The 22435-nt window shown below is 42.7% G+C and overlaps 1 protein-coding gene across 4 annotated transcripts in view; it reads left to right on the forward strand.

The window, feature by feature from the left end:
• DCLK1 (doublecortin like kinase 1) overlaps positions 1-15813 on the forward strand; it is a 359681-nt gene extending 343868 nt beyond the window's left edge. For all 4 annotated transcript variants that reach the window (XM_033235344.1, XM_033235334.1, XM_033235362.1 and 1 more), the window contains one exon: positions 10101-15813. In XM_033235344.1, the coding sequence (XP_033091235.1) occupies positions 10101-10158 (58 nt within the window). In that variant the 3' untranslated portion in view covers positions 10159-15813. The remainder of the gene's footprint in view (positions 1-10100) is intronic.
• Positions 15814-22435: the final 6622 nt, after the last annotated feature.

The raw sequence follows: 22435 nt of genomic DNA on the forward strand, positions 1-22435 counted from the left end.
CTCCTTAGTGAGGTCATTGAGAGGAGAGAGGTTTTATGAGGTATAAATGCGCAAGAAATCATACATAAAGAACTTAATTATAAGCATGACACACCTTTTATTAAGAAAGAGTGTGAGGCCGGGCGCGGTGGCTCAAGCCTGTAATCCCAGCACTTTGGGAGGCCGAGACAGGCGGATCACAAGGTCAGGAGATGGAGACCATCCTGGCTAACACGGTGAAACCCTGTCTCTACCAAAAAGTACAAAAAACCAGCTGAGCGAGGAGGTGGGTGCCTGTAGTCCCAGCTACTTGGGAGGCCGAGGCAGGAGAATGGCGTAAAGCCAGGAGACGGAACTTGCAGTGAGCTGAGATCCGGCCACTGCAGTGCAGCCTGGGCAACAGAGCGAGACTCCGTCTCAAAAAAAAAAAAAAGAAAAAAAAGAAAAGAGTATTCATAGGCTGAAATAAACAATTTTCAAATATATGTCAGTCACATGACACTTTTAGAAATTAAAAAGTCTTGGAGGCTGGGTGTGGTGGCTCACACCTGTAATCTCAACACTTTGGGAGGCTGAGTCTGGTGGATCACCTAAGGTCAGGAGTTCAAGACTAGCCTGGCCAACATGGTGAAACCCCATCTCTACTAAAAATACAAAACATTAGCTGGGTGTGGTGGTGGGCACCTGTAATCCCAGCAACTCAGGAGGCTGAGGCAGGAGAATCATTTGGGCCAGGGAGGCAGAGATACAGTGAGCTGAGATCACACTACTGTACTCCAGCCTGGGCAACAAGAGCAAATCTCTGTCTCAAAAAAAAAAAAAAGTGATGGAGATTGAGATTAAATTAACTTAATTAAAGATTGGCAGCCCAGTGTACAGAGAGAGTGTGGCTTTGGAGTCAAGAAGCCCTGGGTTTAGATCTAGTCCACCCCATTTCCTGCAGAGTAACCTTAGGCGAGTCACATTCTTCGTGTGATTTTCAATTTCCACACCTACAAAAAGGAGAAGAATGTTATCCACCTTCAAAATCTGTGATGAGGATTAAATTAGCCTGCCTGTGCAAAAGTGCTTTCACACACCCCAGCCCAAAGAAGAAACTCAAAAAAAAAAAAAAAAAAAATTGATATCTGTTTCCCTGACTTTCAAGAGCAAATCACCCACTCCACAGATTTTCCTGAGAAAACTGATCTCTCTTCAGAGAGAGGCATTTGTTATTAAAGTAGAATCATGAACTTTTTTAATGCTCTGATGAGGGTAAAATGCTCAGTAATGTATATGTTATATTTCTTGTAAGTATTTATGGCATTATGTTTTATCTGAAGTAGCTATAGCCAAAAATTCTGATGAAGTATAAGTTTAAAATGCGATCCTCTAGGACAGGAATTGGCAAACCACGGCCAATAGGCCAAATCTAGCCCACTTCCTTTTTTTGTAAATAAAGTTTTATTGGAACACAGTCACACACATTCATTTGCAAACTGTCTATGGCTGCCTTTGCCCTACAGCAGCAGAGTTAAGTAGTTGAGTCAGAGAACCATGTGACTTGCACAACTTAAAATATTAACTATCTGGCCCTCTCCAGAAAAGTTTTCCAACCCCCTTTCTAGGGGGAAAATATGTCTAAATTAAAAGGCACCATCTGTACAAATGCATATTCCACAAGAACAGGATTAGGGCTTATTAAAAACTGTATCTCCACTGCCTAGTAGAAGATGTCTTCAATAAACATTTGTAAAATTAACAAATAAATGATTGAACTCTCCAAAGAAGGGACCGTTTTTTCACTGATTTTCAGGATAGACGTTTTTGAAGAATTTGGAATACATCAAAATTTGGGCAATCAAATCACATACGGGATGCTCTAGAATAACATCCCACTTTTAGCAATCCAGGACTAAGCTTTTTGGCAAGGTTAAAATGGTTTCTGCAATAAAAGGAACTACCCCTGACTCACCTGCTTTGTAGGCACTACATTTTCATAGATTTTTTTAAGGCAAACTGTGCTTTTGGTTGCTGTTTAGTTTACTCGTATGATGGAGAACAAACATGGCAACTCCACTGAGGTTGGGCTCCTATAGGAAAATCAGGGGCTGTTGGGCAGAGGAAGCACACGAATTTTGTCCTGAGCTCAACCCCCACCAATTGGCTGTAATTTTAACTGTCTGATAGGAGGCCATCAGAAACCCACTGCAGAGCTAGGCCAATTTAAGACTCTATTAAGAACCAGGTCAGCAGGAGAAGCCTATGTTTAAGATTAGTAGTGCAGAAGCATAAGGTCAGCTCTCCCAGGAAAAATGGGGAATAATATTTAAGATAATCATGCCAAGAAAGTAAGCAGCTTGGAAGGCTACTCAGTTGCATCCCACGAAGGCCTCCCTTTGCCATTTTAATGGTCGTCTTTAAGAAAAGCCATGCCATGTCTTCAGATACTGTGTCATTTCTGGCAAGACCTCAAAAGGATATGAAAGCAAAACAAAACAACTGCAATAAGCATGAGAGTAAGCCCAATAAAATGAGGAGGGTGGATATTTCAATCGATTTGTCAGTTTAATTTTACTAGCAAGCAAAACATTTCCAAACTGACAAGCAAATCGTAATGTAGTCCCCGCAGAGTGAGGGTAAGCAAAAGAAAGGGTTCCTGAGATTAATGTCCCAGCAGCTGCATCCCCAGTTCGGTCTCCTAGGCAGTATGAATAATGGATGGACTAAAAGGCAAAATGCACAATAATGTTCTTTTATTAATGAAATGAAGACTATATGTGATGGCTAGCAATAAATTAAGAAAAGCAAAAAAGGAAAAGCAGTCAACATTTGCCTCTGAAAAATGCAGTTACTTAAATCCAATAATTACTGCCATGACAGAAAACATTGCCTCACAATGAAAATGAGTACATCTCTTGTGAATCGTGCAAGTATTGCAGAACAGAAATATGTTTGGTCCATAGACTGTAAGGCCTATTGTTTGCTAAGAGAAAAACATAACCCATTAAGTAGATTGATGGTGATATTAAGCATATTCATAGAATTTCATAGGTGAAAGTTTCCCTAGGGATCATGCACAATAACCCCCCTTCAGTCTATGGACCTGGAAATTGGGGCTCGGTGTGGTTAGAAAACATGTCCAAGGTCGTATAATTAGCGGAGCTAGGACAAAAAGCTAATTCTCCTGACTTCCACCTACTGCTGCTTCCAAGGGGATTAAACTTAAGCTACCAGACAAGACAAGCATTAGAGATGTGGGGTGACTCAGACTGGCAAAATCTAAGCTAATGCTTCAATTCATGTTCTTGATTATTCCTGACCTTCCTCCTCTATGCTATGTTTTTCCTTTAACATTACCAGATGGGTAGTTCATATGTCTTTATACTGAGTTTCCAAATTTAATGTCAGAACAAAGGATTTAAGCTATCTGAGCACATGTGGAGGATACTGTCATTTCATTGTAACAAAATAGGCCACTGACCAAAATCAGTAGATGTATCCTTTATGGGAATAAATCTGATAATAGGCAAGCACTGTCTTTTATTTATGTATGCCTGGTGTTATGGCAGGCACCAACATGATGGGGAGAGATTTCCCTAAGATTTTTAGCTACCACGTGTGCAACCACCTGAGTTGCTGAGGTAGCTGGCATTATTTTACCATTCCTCTGTTTTCACACTTGATCTAGCATCTGCTAAGGGCTTTGTGATAAGCCAGGGCTTACAGTTCACGGTAGAAATATGCAGTGTTTCTTCTGGGTAGGACAGGTTTATATTAGTCCATTTCTCTATACCATTTTATTTAATCAACCATGTGTTCTCTCTTTACCAACTTCCCCCAGGCCATCATTACTCAGCTCTCACCCAGTACACAGCGTGGCAGTCTCTATCATGCACATATTTGAAGTAACTAGGTTAGAGCTGCATCCTTGGTTACCACTGGTCAACTCCAGAATCTCAAAGAGTTCTTGCTTACCTCTAACCTGTGATAATTAGCACCAAAATGTGATAATGCACTCTTCAGAGTCTCTTAGGATCTCTTAATGAACTGGTAACTTACTAAGGAAACACTTGGGAATTCTACTGCAAGCCTATTCATGTAGGTTCCGACAGAGGTACAAACTAGGAACAAAATAACTAATAAAATAATAAATCCATTAGGAACTCTTAAGTGTTCATGGAGCCTCAAGCCTATACCTGAGGACATCCTTAATTTACAAAAATAGGCCTTAAGAAGAGACCCTATTTGCTTGATGTCTGGGGATTTTTTTGTGACTGATAAAGAGTAAAGCTAGCCACGCACACACAAACAAAATCAAGTTGACTCTTGAGGACTCCCCCCTGACCCCACCAACAAAAATAGTAAAGGTGCCTTTTAGAAGTGGTAGAAAGGGCTCAGAATCTGAAGCTGTGATGCAGGATTTCAGAGGAACAAATTATGTTTCAAATGCTTTTTTTCTTTTTCAGGGGTGGGGAAGACATTTTCAATTGGATTACATATTTTATGACAATACCTTGTAAAAATTATATAGTAGCCTATAGTGCTATTTCCTTGGTAACTTCATCTGTCCCAAACTGCATATCTGGGCTATCAAATTCATTTGGAAAAGATGAACTGCACCTGTTTTAGAGTCAAGTTAATTTTGTGGCCACAAACTTCTAAACATCATACGTTACAGTGTTTAGTATGATAAGAAATTAGACCGCAATAAATGCTTGTTGGATGAGTGAATTCGTAAGAGAATTTTAACTTTATCTGACATAAGAATTTGGTCATATTTGAAACATAAGTTATAGTCTTAAATATTGACTCTTTTTTTTTTTTTTTTTTTTGAGGCGGAGTCTCGCTCTGTCGCCCGGACTGGAGTGCAGTGGCCAGATCTCAGCTCACTGCAAGCTCCGCCTCCTGGGTTTCCGCCATTCTCCTGCCTCAGCCTCCCAAGTAGCTGGGACTACAGGCGCCCGCCACCTCGCCCGGCTAGTTTTTGTATTTTTAGTAGAGACGGGGTTTCACCGTATTAGCCAGGATGGTCTCGATCTCCTGACCTCGTGATCCGCCCGTCTCGGCCTCCCAAAGTGCTGGGATTACAGGCTTGAGCCACCGCGCCCGGCCAGTATTGACTCGTAATACTTTTAACTTCTTACTCTTTTGTGTTAGGGTTGCTTTGACTTATATTTTTTGCTATTGTTATTATTCAGAAAGTATACAGTCCCCTAAAATAATGCTACATTAATTAAGAAGTATTTAATACACAGTTAATATGTGCGCCACAGTCTACTAATCATCTGGAAAATGCCAAGAAGTTTCAAATTCTCCCATAGAATAGTTGGCAAGGTATTTGGGGAATATGCAAAGAAAAAAAAAATAGAATGTCAGTGTGCAATTAATTCCCAAAAGTTTGGTCAAAACAATTCTTGCCTAAGGAGTTTAGAAAGAAAAAATATGGTACAGAAGGTAAAATTTGATCAAGTCTTCAAGAATAAATAAATTGGCAGGGCACAGTGGCTCACACCTGTAATCCCAACACTTTGGGAGGCCAAGGCAGGTGGATCACCTGAGGTCAGGAGTTTGAGACCAGCCAGGCCAACGTGGTGAAATCCCATCTCTACTGAAAATACAAAAATTAGCCGGGTGTGGTGGCGGGTGCCTGTAATCCCAGCTACTTGGGAGACTGAGGCAGGAGAATCACTTGAACCCAGGAGGCAGCGGTTGCAGTGAGCCAAGATTGTGCCACTGCATTCCAGCCTGGGCAACAAGAGTGAGACTCCATTTAAAAAAAAAAAAAAAGAATAAATAAATTTGAGTGAGCAGAGAGAGGAAGAGAGGTAATTTCATGTTGGCAAGTACCTTGAACCAAGAGGTAGATGTGAGAATGATTAAAGCACATTCAGAGATGTATCAGTTTGGACTGTTTTTATGGCAAGTGAAGAAAACCAAAACCAAACTGATTTAAGCAAAAAAGGAAATGTATTCTTTTACATAACCTGAAAGGTTCACAGGTTGAGTCTGACTTCAGTGATGGATGGATCCAGCACTCAGTTAATGCTTGGTGTCTTGACATCTCCAGCCCTGCCCCCCTGTGTTGGCTTTAGTTTTGGACTTCACATGGTACCCAGGATGGGAGAAGCAGCCCCAGGCCTGCCAATCTCTCAAAATTGGGGTTCATTATAAATGTGAAGTTCCAGCAAAAGTCTTACCATGTCCTATTGACGGAGTTGGGTGCCCATCTTGGGCTATTCATGGATATTGGGGAATGCAGTAAATTCAGGCTTACTCCTGAGTCACAAGCCCACACCAACCCTACTCCCAGCGATAGGAGTAGGGTCAACTTCATTGGAATCATGGAATGTGGGAGTGAGGAGGTATCCAAAGAGAAATTAAAGTATAGTTAACGACAGGCAGAGTAAACAGATGCTGTGCTTGAAAATCAAGTGTCTACTAAAGGAAGACAATGACTCTACTTATGCCATAGGATCATTTTGAGTAATAATAGGTACTACACCCTGGAAGTTTTTATTGGAAGCACATGGCAAAGGCTGGGCCAAGGAAAGAAATTGGGCTTTATGAGGAGTTGTAAATAAATTAATTGGACCTTGTAGAAATTGACCTGACAGCTGTGTGCAGAATGGACCAGAAGGTGGGTGCTCCAGAGAGAAGCAGATCACCTCTATTGTATTTTCTCATATTTCAAAAGCCACAACGTTTGTGAAGAAAGAGAAACAGATTGCCTTCATTGTTTCCCATCTTTCAAATGCCACAAAGTTCATAGAGTGTCTACTGTGTGCTGTGAACTGTGGAAAACACAGAGACGATATCCAAGGCTTGACCTTGGTTCTCCAAAGAGTCTACAATGTGTTAGGGAAAACAGTTAATTAGGGTCAATTATGGTGCAAGCAGGATGAACAATAATGGTACTAGGTTGTCATGGAAATAGAGAAGAAAGAAGTTCCTAAAATACTTTCTCTAAGCAGAGTGGGTGGGGGCCGAGAAGGAAAGACCTGTGGGCAGTGATGCCCTCTGGAACATCTCTGAGAGCAAGTCAGTTGGGAGTCCTCAGTACTGGTTTGAGAATATTATGAGGACCTGAGGGGTAGAAAACTGCACCTCTGTCATCAGACTCAGGTCTCCTTAGGAATTTACGAGCGTCAAAATTCAGAATGTGTTCACGGGATTGTCCACATGGTGGATTCTGTCTGCTTCTACAAAGAGAAGTTTCTCTGATCATCAGTGTGGAGAAGCCACTGTCTTTTGGCCTTTGATACTACCTGTGGCCAGTGTCTTTCCCTAGCTCATGCTGGCTGGGAACAGAGAAGGGATGAGCTTCTGGGAGTGCAGTGACTTTCATTTATCATTTCAATAAACTTCAGAGTAAATGGGAAGACACTGCTTGGGCTTTGCACAGGAGAAGATTGAGTTCTGTTCCTAGTTAGCAATGCATATGGGCAAGTCTCTCCACATGCCTAGGCCTCAGCTTCCCTGCCTGTAAAGACAGAGCATTGGACAAAAATGCTTTATAAACCTTCATTCAACTCTAAGAGTCTGCAAATCCAATAGAGACAACCTTGAACCACTTATTCCATGACACATGCCCATGACCATGATAAATTTCCAAGAATAAGTGTCATGAGCATCCTGGGGATCCATGCACCTGAAAGCTCAGGAGCCTTTGTGCATGAGGCCTTATCTACAAAGGTGAACATTTAGAAAGCTACTGACTAGGGAAATCTGTAGGAGTGGCCAGAACTGACTGCTTCAACAGGGACAGGGGAAGGGCTTTCTAGGCAGGACAAGAAGGGAATATGATTGTGCTTATAAGGATTTGCAGAAATGAAGGTGAAAATGAGGGTGAGGGGACCATCCAAGCATGGGCTCAACATTAAGTGCCACCGACTTCTGCATAAACTGAATTACAGTATTTGTGGAGAATGGTGTATTTCAGAGGCTGCAGCTAAGAGTGTGAAGTATTGAGTGGATAATGGGGAAATGAAGTAAATATCGAGAGGACGCCAGTGAAACTAAAGGAAGGAGGGAAAGTACTGAGTTAAGTTCTAACGTGGGCTTTGTGCACATTGCTTTTCTATAACCTGCAGTTATTTGATTTTAAAACAATGTCTTACATCAAGTTGTAAAGAAAAGAACACCTTACATTTCTGGAAGTCTTGGCTGTTTAGAAAGCATTTGCACACCCATTTCTACCTATAGCAACTCTATGACAGTGGAAAGGTGCTCCTTATTTAAAAGATGAGAAACCTGGGTGAATGGTCAGCAGTGAACAGAGTGGGACGCAAAATCCCTGACGCAAAATCCCTGACAGAGTGGGACGCAAAACCCCGATATGCTTTTCTTCCCCACATCTGACTGCCTCTGTTCACAAGTCAGAATTCATTCCAATGCCAATGACTTTTTTTTTCTCAAGGAGGTAGAAATAGAAAGATTTCTTATGACCAAGAGGTGTTTATATTACTCTTGGATTAACTACAAAATGCTTTTTATGTAAGGCAGACTAAATAGACGTCTGTTTTTTTTTTTACAAACATTCAACTCTACACAAACAGAACATTTCAGTTTGCTTTGAAAGCAAAATACCATGTGTTGTAACTTTACAATGTTTTAAATAAAGTTAGGAATTTGGGTTTATGACACTGAAAATATCATAAAGTCAATAGGTATAAGACTAACAACTATATGAGCGTCCTTAAAAATTCAACAAGTAGAATCAAAGGTAGACGTTTCAACAGACCTGTTACTGAATCATTGTTTTAACAATCTAGTGAGACAAGAAGTGAATTATTGAAGTTTATCTTCCTCATTGGTTTGTAACACTGTTCATTCAGTGGGTGGATAGTTTCTAAAGTAGAGCAGTTCAGCCTAATGAAGCCGTTTACTGTACTGGTTCTACACACTGCCTCTCTTTATCTCTTTATTACTTCGTTTTGGAACTTTGATTGGCCTATTTTAGATCTAAGATTGCCCTAATGCTATACTGCAGTTGTATGAGGGGCTTAGTTTTCGCTTTGTTCTCAGAACCAGGCTGGCTATAAATTTATCTCTGTTCTTTGAAGGAGCTAACAGTAAATTTTCAAGAGGAAAAATGGTGGCGTATATCCCCATAGAGGAAAAGTAATCTCTTAAAAGCAGAATAACCTCCAGGCTACATCCTTTTAAAGAGGGATTTTCAAACAAGAACGCCTTCAACTTTTATATGCGTTCTATATTTTTCTTCAGACCTCATACCTACTCTTCTGCTTTCTGTGTAAGGTTTCTCTGTAATGACCCCATTTTCCCCCACACCCACTAAATCTGTGATGAAGTCATGCCGTCCCCCATTCTGATGTCATGGTAACTTCCAGAGCTACAGGCAGATAGCACATCCGGGGACTCCTCGGAGGTCTCCTCAGGAAATTGAGGCACAGAGACTGGGAGGTGGAATACCTACAAAACTGAGTCTCAGTTTCATAAATTACCACATGCTACGATGAAAATGAACTTTGTAAAGTGAAATCCGTGGGAAGGTTTCCACTTGGTTTAATTGCATTCAAAGCAGTGTTCAATTTCAGGCATTGGTTTCATTAAAATTAAACCAATCCTTCCCAGAAATTCATCCACACTCCCTCATCAACAGATAATAAGATCATTTAGAGTGAGGAGGTGCTAAAAGAACAGGATGAGCCGTGGCTCCGTTTCCATGTCTGACTGACAACTTCATCACCTTTCATCTGTATTATGCAGCTACCCGAGCTGCATGTTAATTGAAGTTGCCCAAGGGGGATTTTTACACACAGGACTCAGGCACCCCTTTTCAGAGAAGATGGGGGTGTCCTCTGGCTAGCCTAGGAGCCACCAAGGGTAAATAAATGTGGAGCTAGCAAAAGTCTGGGAAGGGGTGGGGAAGGGTCAAACCCAGTACACCATCCATCCTGCCTGTGCCTGCAGATGTCATGACCAGGTCCCTTAAAGACCTGGATTTGTGGGGAGCAGAGGGCTCCCTGAGAGTGGTGACTGTCAACAAGAAGTGTGCCATGATGAACAGGTGAACTTGGCCAGTGTATTTTTTCTGACCTCAGAAAGTTCTAGAAAGAGTTTGTTTTGCCATTTCCCTCGCCCTAATTGTCCTCTTTCTCATTTTATGCCCCTGCTAGACCACCGCTCTTGATAAGGAGAGGCAGGTTTTCCGACGAAGACGCAACCAGGATGTGAGGAGCCGGTACAAGGCGCAGCCAGCTCCTCCCGAACTCAACTCGGAATCGGAAGACTACTCCCCAAGCTCCTCCGAGACTGTTCGCTCCCCCAACTCGCCCTTTTAATAAGACCCTTTTACTCAAAGTCCTAGCTTAACCCTTTGAGACTCTGAGATTTTTTTCCCCCAAAATTTGTGTAAAACAGTTTCATCTGATCTATCTAGCGCTCAATGCTTGAATGGCAGAACTGAAAGTGTTTTCAGGTATCTTTGTAGCGGTTTCCCTTTACTGAATGAGATGACACGTGGTGATTGTGAAGATGGTAATTTGCTGCTAATAGAGTCCTCAAAGGGTTAAGGCCAATTTGCAATTTTTTTTTAAACTTAGAAGCAATGAATGTTTATCAGTCAAGCTAGGATCTGCAGTATGTAATATAGCACTTGTTAACCCTCTGAGTGCATAGAATTTTATTGAGAATTTTTGTTGGGGAATTTTTCAGGTCTTTGGATGTATACACACATGTTTCTTGATTTTACTGCAGATCAAGGGGTGTTGTTAGATGCTGAAATGTCCAGAAAAGAAGGACATTTAGAATGATATCTTGTTTGTCCTTTTCTGTGGGTTTAGAACATGGCAGGTTTATAACTTTGACACACGCACTATTCTTTCTTCTTCACAATCCTATTCAGAAACAGATTTTTTTTTTGTTAGAGATATGACTGTCAGTTGCAGTGAGTTCTGCATCCCAAGTGGAGGGAATTGGGTTTGTGGCAAAGAGCTTGACCCCGGAAACAGATGGTGCCCCCCCAAATTGTCTCCACATGAAGATGTACTGATGATGCCCCAGAAATGCTGCTTCCATATCAGCTGCTGCTAGCACCAGCGCAGACTCTCAGGGAGTCACCATAGCTTGTCTTGTGCTTGGTGAGTGAGGGTCTCTCTACTCAGTGTCAGACATCTACAGGAAAGAAACAACTGGTGGAAAAGAGCAATAAATTGCCCGGTGCTCTGCAGGGCTGGAATTTCAAACAGTAAGAGGGAATAACATCCTGTGCTTTTTCTCACCTGCTTCCACGCACTGTGGTCATCACTGTGCAATCTACATCTAGTATGAAATCCACACATAGGAGAGCTGGGGCACAAGGAGCCTGGAGGCAGGTGCTTTGCAAGATGGCTGAGGAGAAAGCACACTGGGAACACAATCCAGAATGTTCTAACAATAAGTTTTCAGTGAATAAACCACTGGCAAGACAATTCCATGTACACCTTTAGGTTACCTATATAGTCTCCCAGGAAGATCAGGATGAAAGGCCTAGATGATATCCCTGAGGATAAAACCTCCATCTCCTAAAATGATTTTTTTTAATACCACTGTCTTTAGCTGTCCAGGAGGTCATAGTGTTTTTTCTGTCTTTGGGCCAAGTCCTGTCTGCGACCTGTATTTTCACTCCTGTCACCAAATCGATCTCCCTAGTGCAGAGTCTCCAGGCCTGAGTTTCTTCTGGAACAGATTCCATTTTAGAATGGGGATTTGCAGGTTCTGTGCATCACCGCAGTGCTCAGAGAGGATTCTCCTGGCATGTCTTAGAGGCAGGTGCCCAGCTCAAATGTGCTCCCAAGGTTTGCTGAGCTCTGGGATCCATGAGACAACCAGGGAGAGATATCTCATGAAATTTGCATCTGGTGGCTGAACAGTACCTGTGTTCTCTGTTTGAATATATTTTAATACCTGAGAGTCTTAAAATTTGTGAACAACGTTTCTATAGTCCTTTATTTTCAAATGCACATTGATCTTCACTTGCTGCATTTTTACTCTTCAACCCTGAAACTATGGTCTACATTAATATGGATTTTTAAATCACATGTCATTACTTTTGCAACACCATCTCCAAAATTTTTTCTCTTTTACATTTAGGTTCATCTCTGTGGTCTGTGTTGTCCTGACATGTAAACAGCATATTATTTATTGAGGGTTTTTTCCCCCTCTTTTGGAGCATCCAGAAGCGATAACACACAAAATCACAAAGTAGCATAAATTAGTAAATTCGTTGAGTTGTTTTTTGGGGGGAGGTGGGGGTGAGGGGCACAGAACACCAGAAAGAGTGTTGGTGTGTAGGTAGATTCCATATTAATGAGGAACACTGAATTAGTCGGAAATTATTGCTTTCTCTAGAAATATAAAGCAAAGTGCTATTCCAAGGCTACGGAGTAGCTCTACAGCCTGGCCTCAACTCTAAAAGTATGAAGAATGCAATGGGCAGAGACCTACCTGCAGTGGACTGTCATTTTCCTTTCTTTCTCTGAATTACTGCTTTTTCTGTGGGCATTAACTATATTGCTACAGCATCTAGTGTACTGAGCCTGCAGTGCATGGCTCAGGCCTTTTCTCATCGACGTCTAGGGGGACTCTGGACTGTGTGAAGCTGGGGAGTGTTTCTCAGCACACTGCAGAAGGGCAGCTCAGAAGAATGCAAGGCCCATTCATCATGGGGATCCCAGCACATCACTGTAGAATTTGAGTGATCTGTGCTGAATAAAGAGTGGAATGTGACCAGTCAAGTAGAAATCTTGAGTAATCAGATGGAATGCAATCTTTCTCACATTAAGCTACCAAGATCCTGAATGTCAGAGATGTACTCAGAGGGTTAACAGACAAGCACAAGGCATGCTGACTACATTGGTGTATCCAGATTGCTTTGCTTTTAGCCAGTGCTTTCTAATTTTTTTCTCGACCTTCTTGGGATAGTTCAAGTTTGAAATAATTAAGTGGTGGTGTTCTTTAAGGAATTTCTATAACCAAATTGATCTTATTTTTGATTTCACTTATCATAGAACAAATATGTATCATTATGGCAGTGTATCTATGTAATTATCAATTTAATCATCACCACAAGTGTTTCCATATTTTTTCCCCAAGTATTTATTATAGCTCTCTTATGGTGGTGGCCTGGTGATGGGGACCATCTTTCTTTTGCTGACACATGACCAACCATATGGTATTTTCAAGGGAATTTTAAGATTCATCTTTTCAGTTTGATAGTTGACTAGTTAAGGAAGAACTCTTTCATTACTTGCATCGTGTAAATCATCTCTGTAGACATGTGTTCATATTAATGAACACATTTTTTTCTCAACATTGTAGCAGAAATCATTTTATTCGTCATGATCAATGAATATGTGATTTGCTCCAGATCGTTAGAAGGAAAAGTAAGATTTCAGTCATCAAAAATGTTTTTACCGTAGCCCTCATCTAACTTACACGTGGTGCATATTAAAATAAACAGAGAAAAAAATGTGAATAAACTACTGAAAACACTTGGAGTTTTGTGTTCAATGAGACCTTCCTGCAACCTGCTCCCCATGGGTGGCAGTTAACAGGCCCGTCAGATATTGTTGAAAGAAAGCAATATATCCATGAATGAAGGCTAAAATTGCAATCCTTTACCCTTTGAGGCGTATTTCAGTTGAAAACAAAAAGAAAAGAAAATTTGACTTAGAGGGTCACAGAGCTCCCATATGACCAAGTCTCAGGCACATTAAATCACGGTTGTTTATTGGCCAAGGGCGTCCATTAGACAACTCTATCCCTTGTGCTGAAGCTCAATCGTGCTGAGGGAGAGCTTTCTTAATATTACTGTGTTGCTCCTAGCCCTTCTCTGGGTTAGGATCTGTCAGCATTTCTATGATAAACTCCTATTCTCAAAGGTTTTTAATTTGACCATAAAAATGTGCCCCAGGCTGAAGTTTGCTATACAGGGCTGTACCAAAGAGTGAAGGTCTACTTCCTTCTCTTTCCAACTTCTTCCCCATTCTCCGAAGAAAAGAACAACAAAAAAATCTGGTATCGTCCCTCCTTAATAGTGATTTCAGAATTTTGGAAAGCACCAAAATCCAAGATGGTAGTTTTAATGTAGTTACCCATTCGGATATGTTTTTTAAATTTAATGGGTCACCTGGCGTATATTGTAGATAACATATCTTTTCTATAATTTGTAAGTCAATAATTTTTTTAACTGCTAGATAATATTTTTTGGTTTTTTTGCCCAAGGATTTTAAAAGACTTGAAGTTGGTCAGTTCAAAACTCAGATTTTTCTACATATTGTCTGCCATGCCCATCGGGAGTTTGGGGAAAATATTCTCACACAGACCCTTACTTTGCATGCAGTTTAGAGGGTCAGATATGTGCTTCTTCTGGGGATAGAGATTTCCTTAATTGTCAGATTTCATGGAGCCATTCTAGTCTGTTGGGGAAAATAGTGATTAAAAGCCCTTCCAAAATTAACATTTTTGACAATTCAGATATGATAAGAAGCAGAGGAGAATAACACACTTTACTCTTTTCTTGCTTAAAGGCAAACAAATCAATGAAACTTGAGGACACACTAAATATTTGATAACTGCAAATGTGCTTTAAAAATTGGTTCAATGGTGCTTATACATGCAACAGTAACAAATGGGGTTCCTAGGACTGTCAGAAGGAATCTTTCGTTTGTATGTAATTACATACTGGAGAAGGAGGTGCTTTTAAGCCTGTCTTTTATTTTTAATCATCTCAAATATGCAGCCATTCATCCAGTAACATTAAGGGTCGTAAACCGGTGGGAAACAGGAAATTCAATGGAGAGGCCTAAATGCCTCTGGTTAGAGTGGGGGTTTTTGTTTGTTGTTTGTTTATTGTTGGGCTTCAACACTGAGCATCATTTCTGTGATCAAGTTTCTAACTGGCATGTGTTTTGATCATGACGTTTACCATATCTTGCCCATACAGACAAATGAGAGACCTAGTTTCATTTTTTTCCTTGAAGAAAGAGCACTCTCTAAAATTAAATCATACCTGTACATTTCTTCAGTATTTGTTTCTGTTCAATGAAATTGAGGCCCTTGATGTTGCTTTAATGTAAAAGTGTCTATTTTTGTCTGTGATATACTTTATTCATTTAAAGTAAGTAATAGTTCTAAAGTCTTCACTGTTGCTACTAAGAGAAAATAGAATTTTAAAGGTGATGATAAAGATGCTATAATGTCAGTTCATTCCAGTCCAATCAAATGTAGTGAGAAAAAGTCCTTGAATAGTTCTCTAGGGACAATTTCTCACTTGCCATTGACATTAATCTTTGGTGTATTCTCAGAAAAAATAAAAAGAAATTGAAACTGGTCCAAGGTTATAGTCATATCCTCGATAACTTTTGAAAAAAATTTTGTTAGGAAATTAATACTGGCCTTTTTCATTCTGGCTGAAAGAAAATTATTAAAGGATTAGTTGAGTGTGAAATTAAATAGTATTTTGCTCATACATACTAAAAAGGTGGGTAGGACTTGATGCATTTAAACAAGTTTCTGAAAGGTTTCAATTTGACTCAAGAAAAAAATTCAATGTTTCCTTTAAAAATACTGAATTTATCACTTGCTGCATGGATCAGATGACACAGGTTAATCTTTGATTTTCAGAATCCTAATGAAATAACTTTGGAACAATTTGTATCCTTAATTAAAGGTGGAATGAGATCCAATTTTTCCCCCTAATCCTTCAGTTTAAGCTAATACATGTAGGTTAATGTGGAATGAAATCATCTGTGATATAGTATGTTCATTTATCAACTGAGCTTTTTTGATGTTGCCTGTTTTTATGTAAAACATGTTCTTAAAGTTAATAAAATAATAGTACTTGGTGTATGAACTACTACATAATACCTTGGCTGCAGGGTACACTCCTCAGTTCATTTGCCATACTGGAGTAAAATTTCATCTTAGTTCAATTCATAATTGACACATTCAGTCCACGAAGGAATAGCCCAGCTGTGTTCTTGGGGGGAATTCTCTTTATGCAAGGCTTTAAAAATTAGTCATGCGGTCAGAGTGTAGCTTTCCCACATGTCCTCCGTAGCACAGTGTGTATTGCATGAGCATAATTCAAAAACAGCTATTCCAAAAATGTCCCTTTTCATATATTACCTTCCTGCCTGGGCCACTGACTTGGATAAACACAAATAAATCAAATACCATTCAGCTCTATTTTATCCTTCAACCTACGTGCACAGGATCTCCAGAGAAGGGTGTTGTTTTATCCACTAACCTGTAATTAGCTGCCATTTTTGTAGCAATTTCCCATTAGGCATTCCATGTGTAATATTGACCTTAGAGAAAATTGCAAAACCTTACAATGGATTTAAGTTCTTTCCTATTGAGCTTTTCAATGTTAGGAGATTGAAAAGTCAGCCAGCAAAAGTGACTGCAGGTTCCCTGGTGTCCTATGAAGGTGCCAGAATATCTCCAAGTGCTTGTAAAATTAGCAGTCACCTTCCCTGCCGTCCACAGGCTGCTGCTGCAGCTGCTGTTCTCCCTTTTGCTGTACTGTCGTGAAGTCACTAGGTCCTTTCTAGACTCTCTGGCAACTGCTGGGAAACAATAGCTAAAGTGATTACTTCCTAAAGACCATTACCTTGTTTTACGAGGCTGGCAGCTCTGCCAAAAACCTGCCATCGAAAACCTGGGCCTTGGTGTGAAAGCCTCAAGCACAAGTCTGGGATTGGAGAGGATAAAATTGCCACATGTGGGAATTGGGAAAGAAGGACCTTCCACAGCTCCTGGCCCTTTGGATGGGTCGTGGGCAAGGTGGCACTCATTATGTACAGGGAAGACGGTCCTGGAAATGGAAGTAACTGGGTAACAAACACAAAACAGGTATAGGAGCATCCTGGAAATGTTCTTATAACATTTCCTAAATGGAAGGAAAGCTGTGCTCTTCCTTAGAAGGTAGCCTGCTCCCCCTCACTACCGTCCCCCCAGCTCCAGGAGGAGTACCAGGGGAAGACGAGAAGCCACACCCAGCCAGCTGGACAGACCAGATCCATGCTGGCCATCAGCACGGTGACAGATGTCCCAGCCAGCTTGCCTGCACTTCCAAATCATTCATTTAAATGTTTCTTGAGCGAGTGCCAACAACATGGAAGGCACTTCATTTGAGCCTAGAAAAGAGAAACCTCGTTCTCCATGTTTATTTTCACTATAGATCAGAAGACTTTAAAGACAGGAAAATATATCTCAAGCTGGAAGGCTTGCCATTTATTCTGAGACTCTTAGTCCAGGGTTCAGCTGATGTACACACCCACATGTAGCAAGTCCTTGCAGGTATGGCAACTTCCAGTCTCTAACTTGAGGATGTGTGTCTACCATCTGCCTGTTCGATGGTACATGCACCCCATGGTACTCTTGGCTTGACTCCTGGGATCTGAGCTGGAAGGCTTTCCCGAGTCCTCTCTGCCATCTCTAATTACTGAGATTTTACCCCTTGTCATGCACTAATATTGCACTATGTCCATTAATGCAGCAAGTGTTATCAAGGACCTACGATGGGTGATGTACTGTGGAGGCTGAGATAAACAAGCCACAATTCCTGTTCTTAAGAATTTCCTTCTAGTGAGAAATCTTTTACCCTGGATGTTCACAGGGTGGGACAACTAATTTATCACTCACAGATGGCAGAACTCCAGTTTGTCAGGGGCACAGCATCACTACCAGCCTGAGACTGGCTCTCAGCATGTGGAGACCGTGCAAGCTGCTTGCAAGCCAGCCATCAGTCACATGCAAATACACTTGTGGCCCACTCTATTACAACAATTCAAATGTCACCCTTAGTAAACCCCTAGAAGGAAAAACAAAGAGAGAGGAAAGAAAAAGAAAGGGAAGGAAGGAAGGGGGAATGAAAGAAGGAAGGAAGGAAGGAAGGAAGGAAGAAGGAAGGAAGGAAGGAGAGAAGGAGAAAGGAAGGGGGAAGGAAGGAAGGGGGAAGGAAGGAAGGAGAGAGAAAGAAAGAAAGAAGGAAAGAAAGAAAGAAAAGAAAAGAAAAGGAGTGAGCAAGAAAGCAAGGAGGGGCCGGGCGCGGTGGCTCAAGCCTGTAATCCCAGCACTTTGGGAGGCCGAGGCGCGCGGATCACAAGGTCAGGAGATCGAGACCATGGTGAAACCCCGTCTCTACCAAAAATACAAAAAATTGGCCGGGCGCGGTGGCGGGCGCCTGTAGTCCCAGCTACTCAGGAGGCTGAGGCAGGAGAATGGCGTGAACCCGGGAGGCGGAGCTTGCAGTGAGCCGAGATCGCGCCACTGCACTCCAGCCTGGGCGACAGAGCGAGACTCTGCCTCAAAAAAAAAAAAAAAAAAAAAGAAAGCAAGGAGGGAGGGAGGAAGGGAGGAAAGGAGGAAAGGAAGAAATAAAGGCTGAAGAGACAAAGTTTCCACAGTCTTAAAACTGGGGTACCATTTGGAACGTTTAAAAGGAAGGGAAATATCAATGTCTCCCAAAGTGTGTTCCTCAAAACTGAGATGCTGTGTGGGAATCACGGAACACACTTTGGTATGAGTTTGACATGGGTCTTGATCTCCTCCACATTTTCATCCATGAGTACAGTCTCCCTGTGACAGGGTGAGTGATAATAAGATGTCATCAATGGCTCTATGCATGCATTCTTGTTGGAAGCAGGAGGTGGAGCCTTTCCCAAGAATCTTCTAATTCTCACACGTCATGATCCATTCTTTCCTGGACTTTCAAAATTCTCTTGGAGTACCTATTCTCCACCACCTGGAAGGACATACCCTGAACCTGTACTACTAAAAGGAATTTTAGCCTGGGGAAGCCCTCCCCGACACCTCCCTCCCCATGCCCTCCCCACCATCTGTCATATAGGGGAGTCATCTGCTCCCACCTCCAGCAAGTTCCTGTCATACGCCCCCGTCCCTCTGCTGGATCTGGGGCTACACAGCAAAAGCCGTAACCACTGCCTCTCCCACACTCACAGGCCTGTGTGAGAAAGAAGTAGAGAGTTGCCGTCCAGCATGACCAGGGTCGAGACAGAGGAATGCCCAAGACAGACACGTGGGATCACTTTGGAAGGTCATCTAACTGCCATGGGCAATCAGAAGCTTTCTGAAGACAGTGTCCCTGAGAAGGGCCTAAGAGATTAGCAGGAATCAGCCGAGAGAAAGAGGAAGAAGACATTGCAAGCCATGGGAACAAACGGTGCAAACACAGAGAACAGAGAGGCGCTCAGAATCTGCGAGATGGAGGCTTCAAGCCAGCCCCAATGAGGCCAGGGTAGAGTCCAGTGAACCGGCCCATCTCCTGGCTGTGCGAATGTGCTCAGGATGGGGTAGGCAGCTATAAAAATGAAACGGTGCCGAATGCCAGGTCCCACGGCTGGCGAAGGAGGAAGTGGGGCAGGGAAGATGGCTCTTGAGGGAGCACTAGAGACCCCAGACCCTTCTGAAATCCTGTGGATTCCAATTGCTCCTTCACAGCAATAGCAGAGGACCACCTCCTTGTGCAAACAAAGGAGCTAGCCGTGGGTTAATCCTTTCCTAATGCATAGAACCTCCTGCTCACAAAGCTTATTAGCTCACCACTCACGGGGAAAACCTCGTTCTCTCCTATGTTGTTCTGAGAAGAGAGAGAGACAGAGAGGAGAGAGAAATCCACTGACCCTGAAAATATTTCTCTCCCTCCTTCTTCCTGGACAAATCCACACTGTCACCTTTCCCTTGCAGCAGGGGCGATACTTCATGGTCCACCTGAGAGAGGTTTTGTTATTCCATCAGAATTACCTATTAATTTGCTGGATTCCTCTGATTAAGCAGTGAACTTGTCAGCGCGGCTGGCTCATCGTTCGGAATATGAAATATCCTTTCATTTTCAACAAGTAAAGCAAAGTCCAAACCAACCCAGACATTTGCAATTTCTTCTCTTGACATGGTCTCCTCTGTTCCTACTGTGTCAGATGTTCCATTTTTAAATAATATTTTCTAAGCTCTCTGCTATCTTTCTGAGCAAGTCTTTTTTTTTTTTTTTTCTTCACGAAAAGCTCCTATTGTTTCTACTTACTTTATAAAGGAAGGTAACAGTTCACTTTGGTTTCTTAAATTGGAAAACTGAAAATGTTCTGCTCAGGATGGAAGGGAAGCCTCATCCTAACATATCTGTCTGCTGATTTGCTCAAAGGACTTCTCCTGCCTTGTGATTTTGTGGGTTCTCCTGAAATGCCCACACTTCAATATGCTTTTCTGCAAAATCTTGCTGAGAGGTATGTGTGGCTTAATCCTGCCGCCTCTCAGGGTCTTCTTACAACAGAGCGTTCCGCTCTCAGTATGCGTCATCAGAAAAAAAACTGATGAAAACCCAGCAAGGGGAGAGAAACAAGGAGCACCTGTGTAACCCGAGTCTCCCCAATGCCCGCAGATGCGTTCAGAAGGGTGGAGACAGCCGGCCGAGAACTCTGGCCCTGGATGATCCAGCTGCCAGAGCGCTGTCTGTTCACTGCTGGGCTTTAGCTATCTTCAGGATCGGTGGATCAGAGCTTCTACGGCCTCCCCTAAAACCAGAGTCTAGGGGGCAGTGGGTGCCCTTGCGCCTAAGTGATCGCTCCCATCAGTCACACTCTGAGGATTGTCCACCTCAGCTCTGTCTCCAACCTGTCAGCAGGACTTGCTCTAATGTATAGGAACTTTCCAGGCAAAAGAGAGGCCAGGGTCTCACTGGGCCAAGCCAGGCCCTAACTGCTGGCAACCTGCCTCCTCCTAGCGCTTAGTTCCACTCAGCTGTGTTTTAGCAAAAACAGCCAGGTAAACCACTGGCAGTCCAAGTTCAGTCCCTGGCCTTAACCTGCTGTCCTCCCCAGAGGCACGTCCACTGCCTGAAATCCATGTAGCTTCTCCACCATAAGCACTCATGGTCTCACCTCCCCGTAATGTGGCCCTAAATCCAAACTGGCTGCTGGGCAAACTCTGGCCTTGGCCACCTCTGTGCCTCTTCAAGTCTGGAGATTTGGGAATGAGCCCCAAAGTGAACTTTCGCAGTAGTGACCACAGGCCCCTATGAGAGGACCAGACACCATCTGGAGGAAGTCAGAGCACACCTGGCAGGCGGGCTGTTGGCTCTTCTCTGTCCTGCAGGTCCCAAGGATGCCTGAGAGAAGCTTTGGAGCTGAGACCCTGCACCGCGCTGCTCCTGTGTTTCCAAGTTTCCCACCGCACAGCAGTAGTTCCCGGGGCCATTGCTAGAGTTTCCAGCCGAGTCACTGCCTTGTTATCCTGAAAGTACACGTGTATGTATGTGTGTATGTGTGTATGTGTGTAGGTGTGTAGGGGTATATGTGTGTATAGGTGTGTATGAGTGTAGGTGTATATGTATGTGTAGGTGTGTATGTGTGTATGTGTGTATGCGTGTAGGTGTGTAGGAGTGTGTGTATAGGTGTGTATGAGTGTAAGTGTATATGTGTAGGTGTGTATGTGTGTAGGTGTGTATGTATGTGTGTGTGGTGTGCACAGGTGGTTATGTGTGTGCATATGTGTGTTGGTGTGAGCCAGCATCATGACACCCTGCAGCCAGCCCGCCAATGTGGGCAGCCTCCCTGTTCCTCAGCGTCTGCCATCTTCTGTCCTCATAACCATCACCCTCTCCCACAGTGTCAGTCTTAACGGCTGACTGTAACTTGGGACCTCGTTCCCGGCCAGCACTGGCCTCCTGGAGCTCTATTTACTCTCCTCTATTGCCTTCCACTTCATCATGCCACACAAACAGGGAGGCAGCTGCGGTAACTTTAGATTTGAGTAGTCAACCTCCAAAGTCCTGCTGTAAATCAGGAAGGCACGGTCTGGCACTTGGAGAATGAGGCGTTCCTTTCTTCAATAAAAGGTACGATATTTTCTAGTTGAAGGGGGCAGTTTCTTGTCTCCTAGCCTTCCCCTAGATGCTGATGCCTTTCAGAGATATCTGATGTGAAAGGCTGCCTGCTGGCTATCGGCATCTTAAAAATGTTTACGTGTGAAATCACCAGACCATTATCTTTCTCCCACACGAGGCCCAGCTTTAACAATCAGCCAGTTGCCCTCTGATATTGACTTTCTTTCTTCCTGCTGGTTTGGCTGACAGTAAATGCCTGCTGGGAGGCCCTCGCCCACCTCTGGAGAGCTGAGAAGCCTGCTGCGCCCCTTATCTGTTGATGTGGATCCATCAATGGGGTCACGGGAGGGAAAGGACCACATCTGTAAGTATAAGCAAAGACTCCATTTGTGCAGAAGATGAAAAATTCTGAGGGCAAGAGTTTGAAATTCCCCTTCTTTTGGGAAGCCCTAGATAGTCCTTCATTTGGTTTCAGCCACACCTGCAAGCTGAGCATAAACTAGAGCTTCCAACAAAGAGAATTCAGAAGCTCACAAATTATAGTTAATTCAGTCCAACGTGGTCCTCCTGGCAGCTAGCCACGTAAGCAGAGATCTCTTCACAGAGATCAAGCAGCTGGCCATAAAC

This window comes from Trachypithecus francoisi, unplaced genomic scaffold, assembly GCF_009764315.1.
Source record: "Trachypithecus francoisi isolate TF-2019V2 unplaced genomic scaffold, Tfra_2.0 Contig01461, whole genome shotgun sequence".
Lineage (NCBI taxonomy): Eukaryota > Metazoa > Chordata > Mammalia > Primates > Cercopithecidae > Trachypithecus > Trachypithecus francoisi.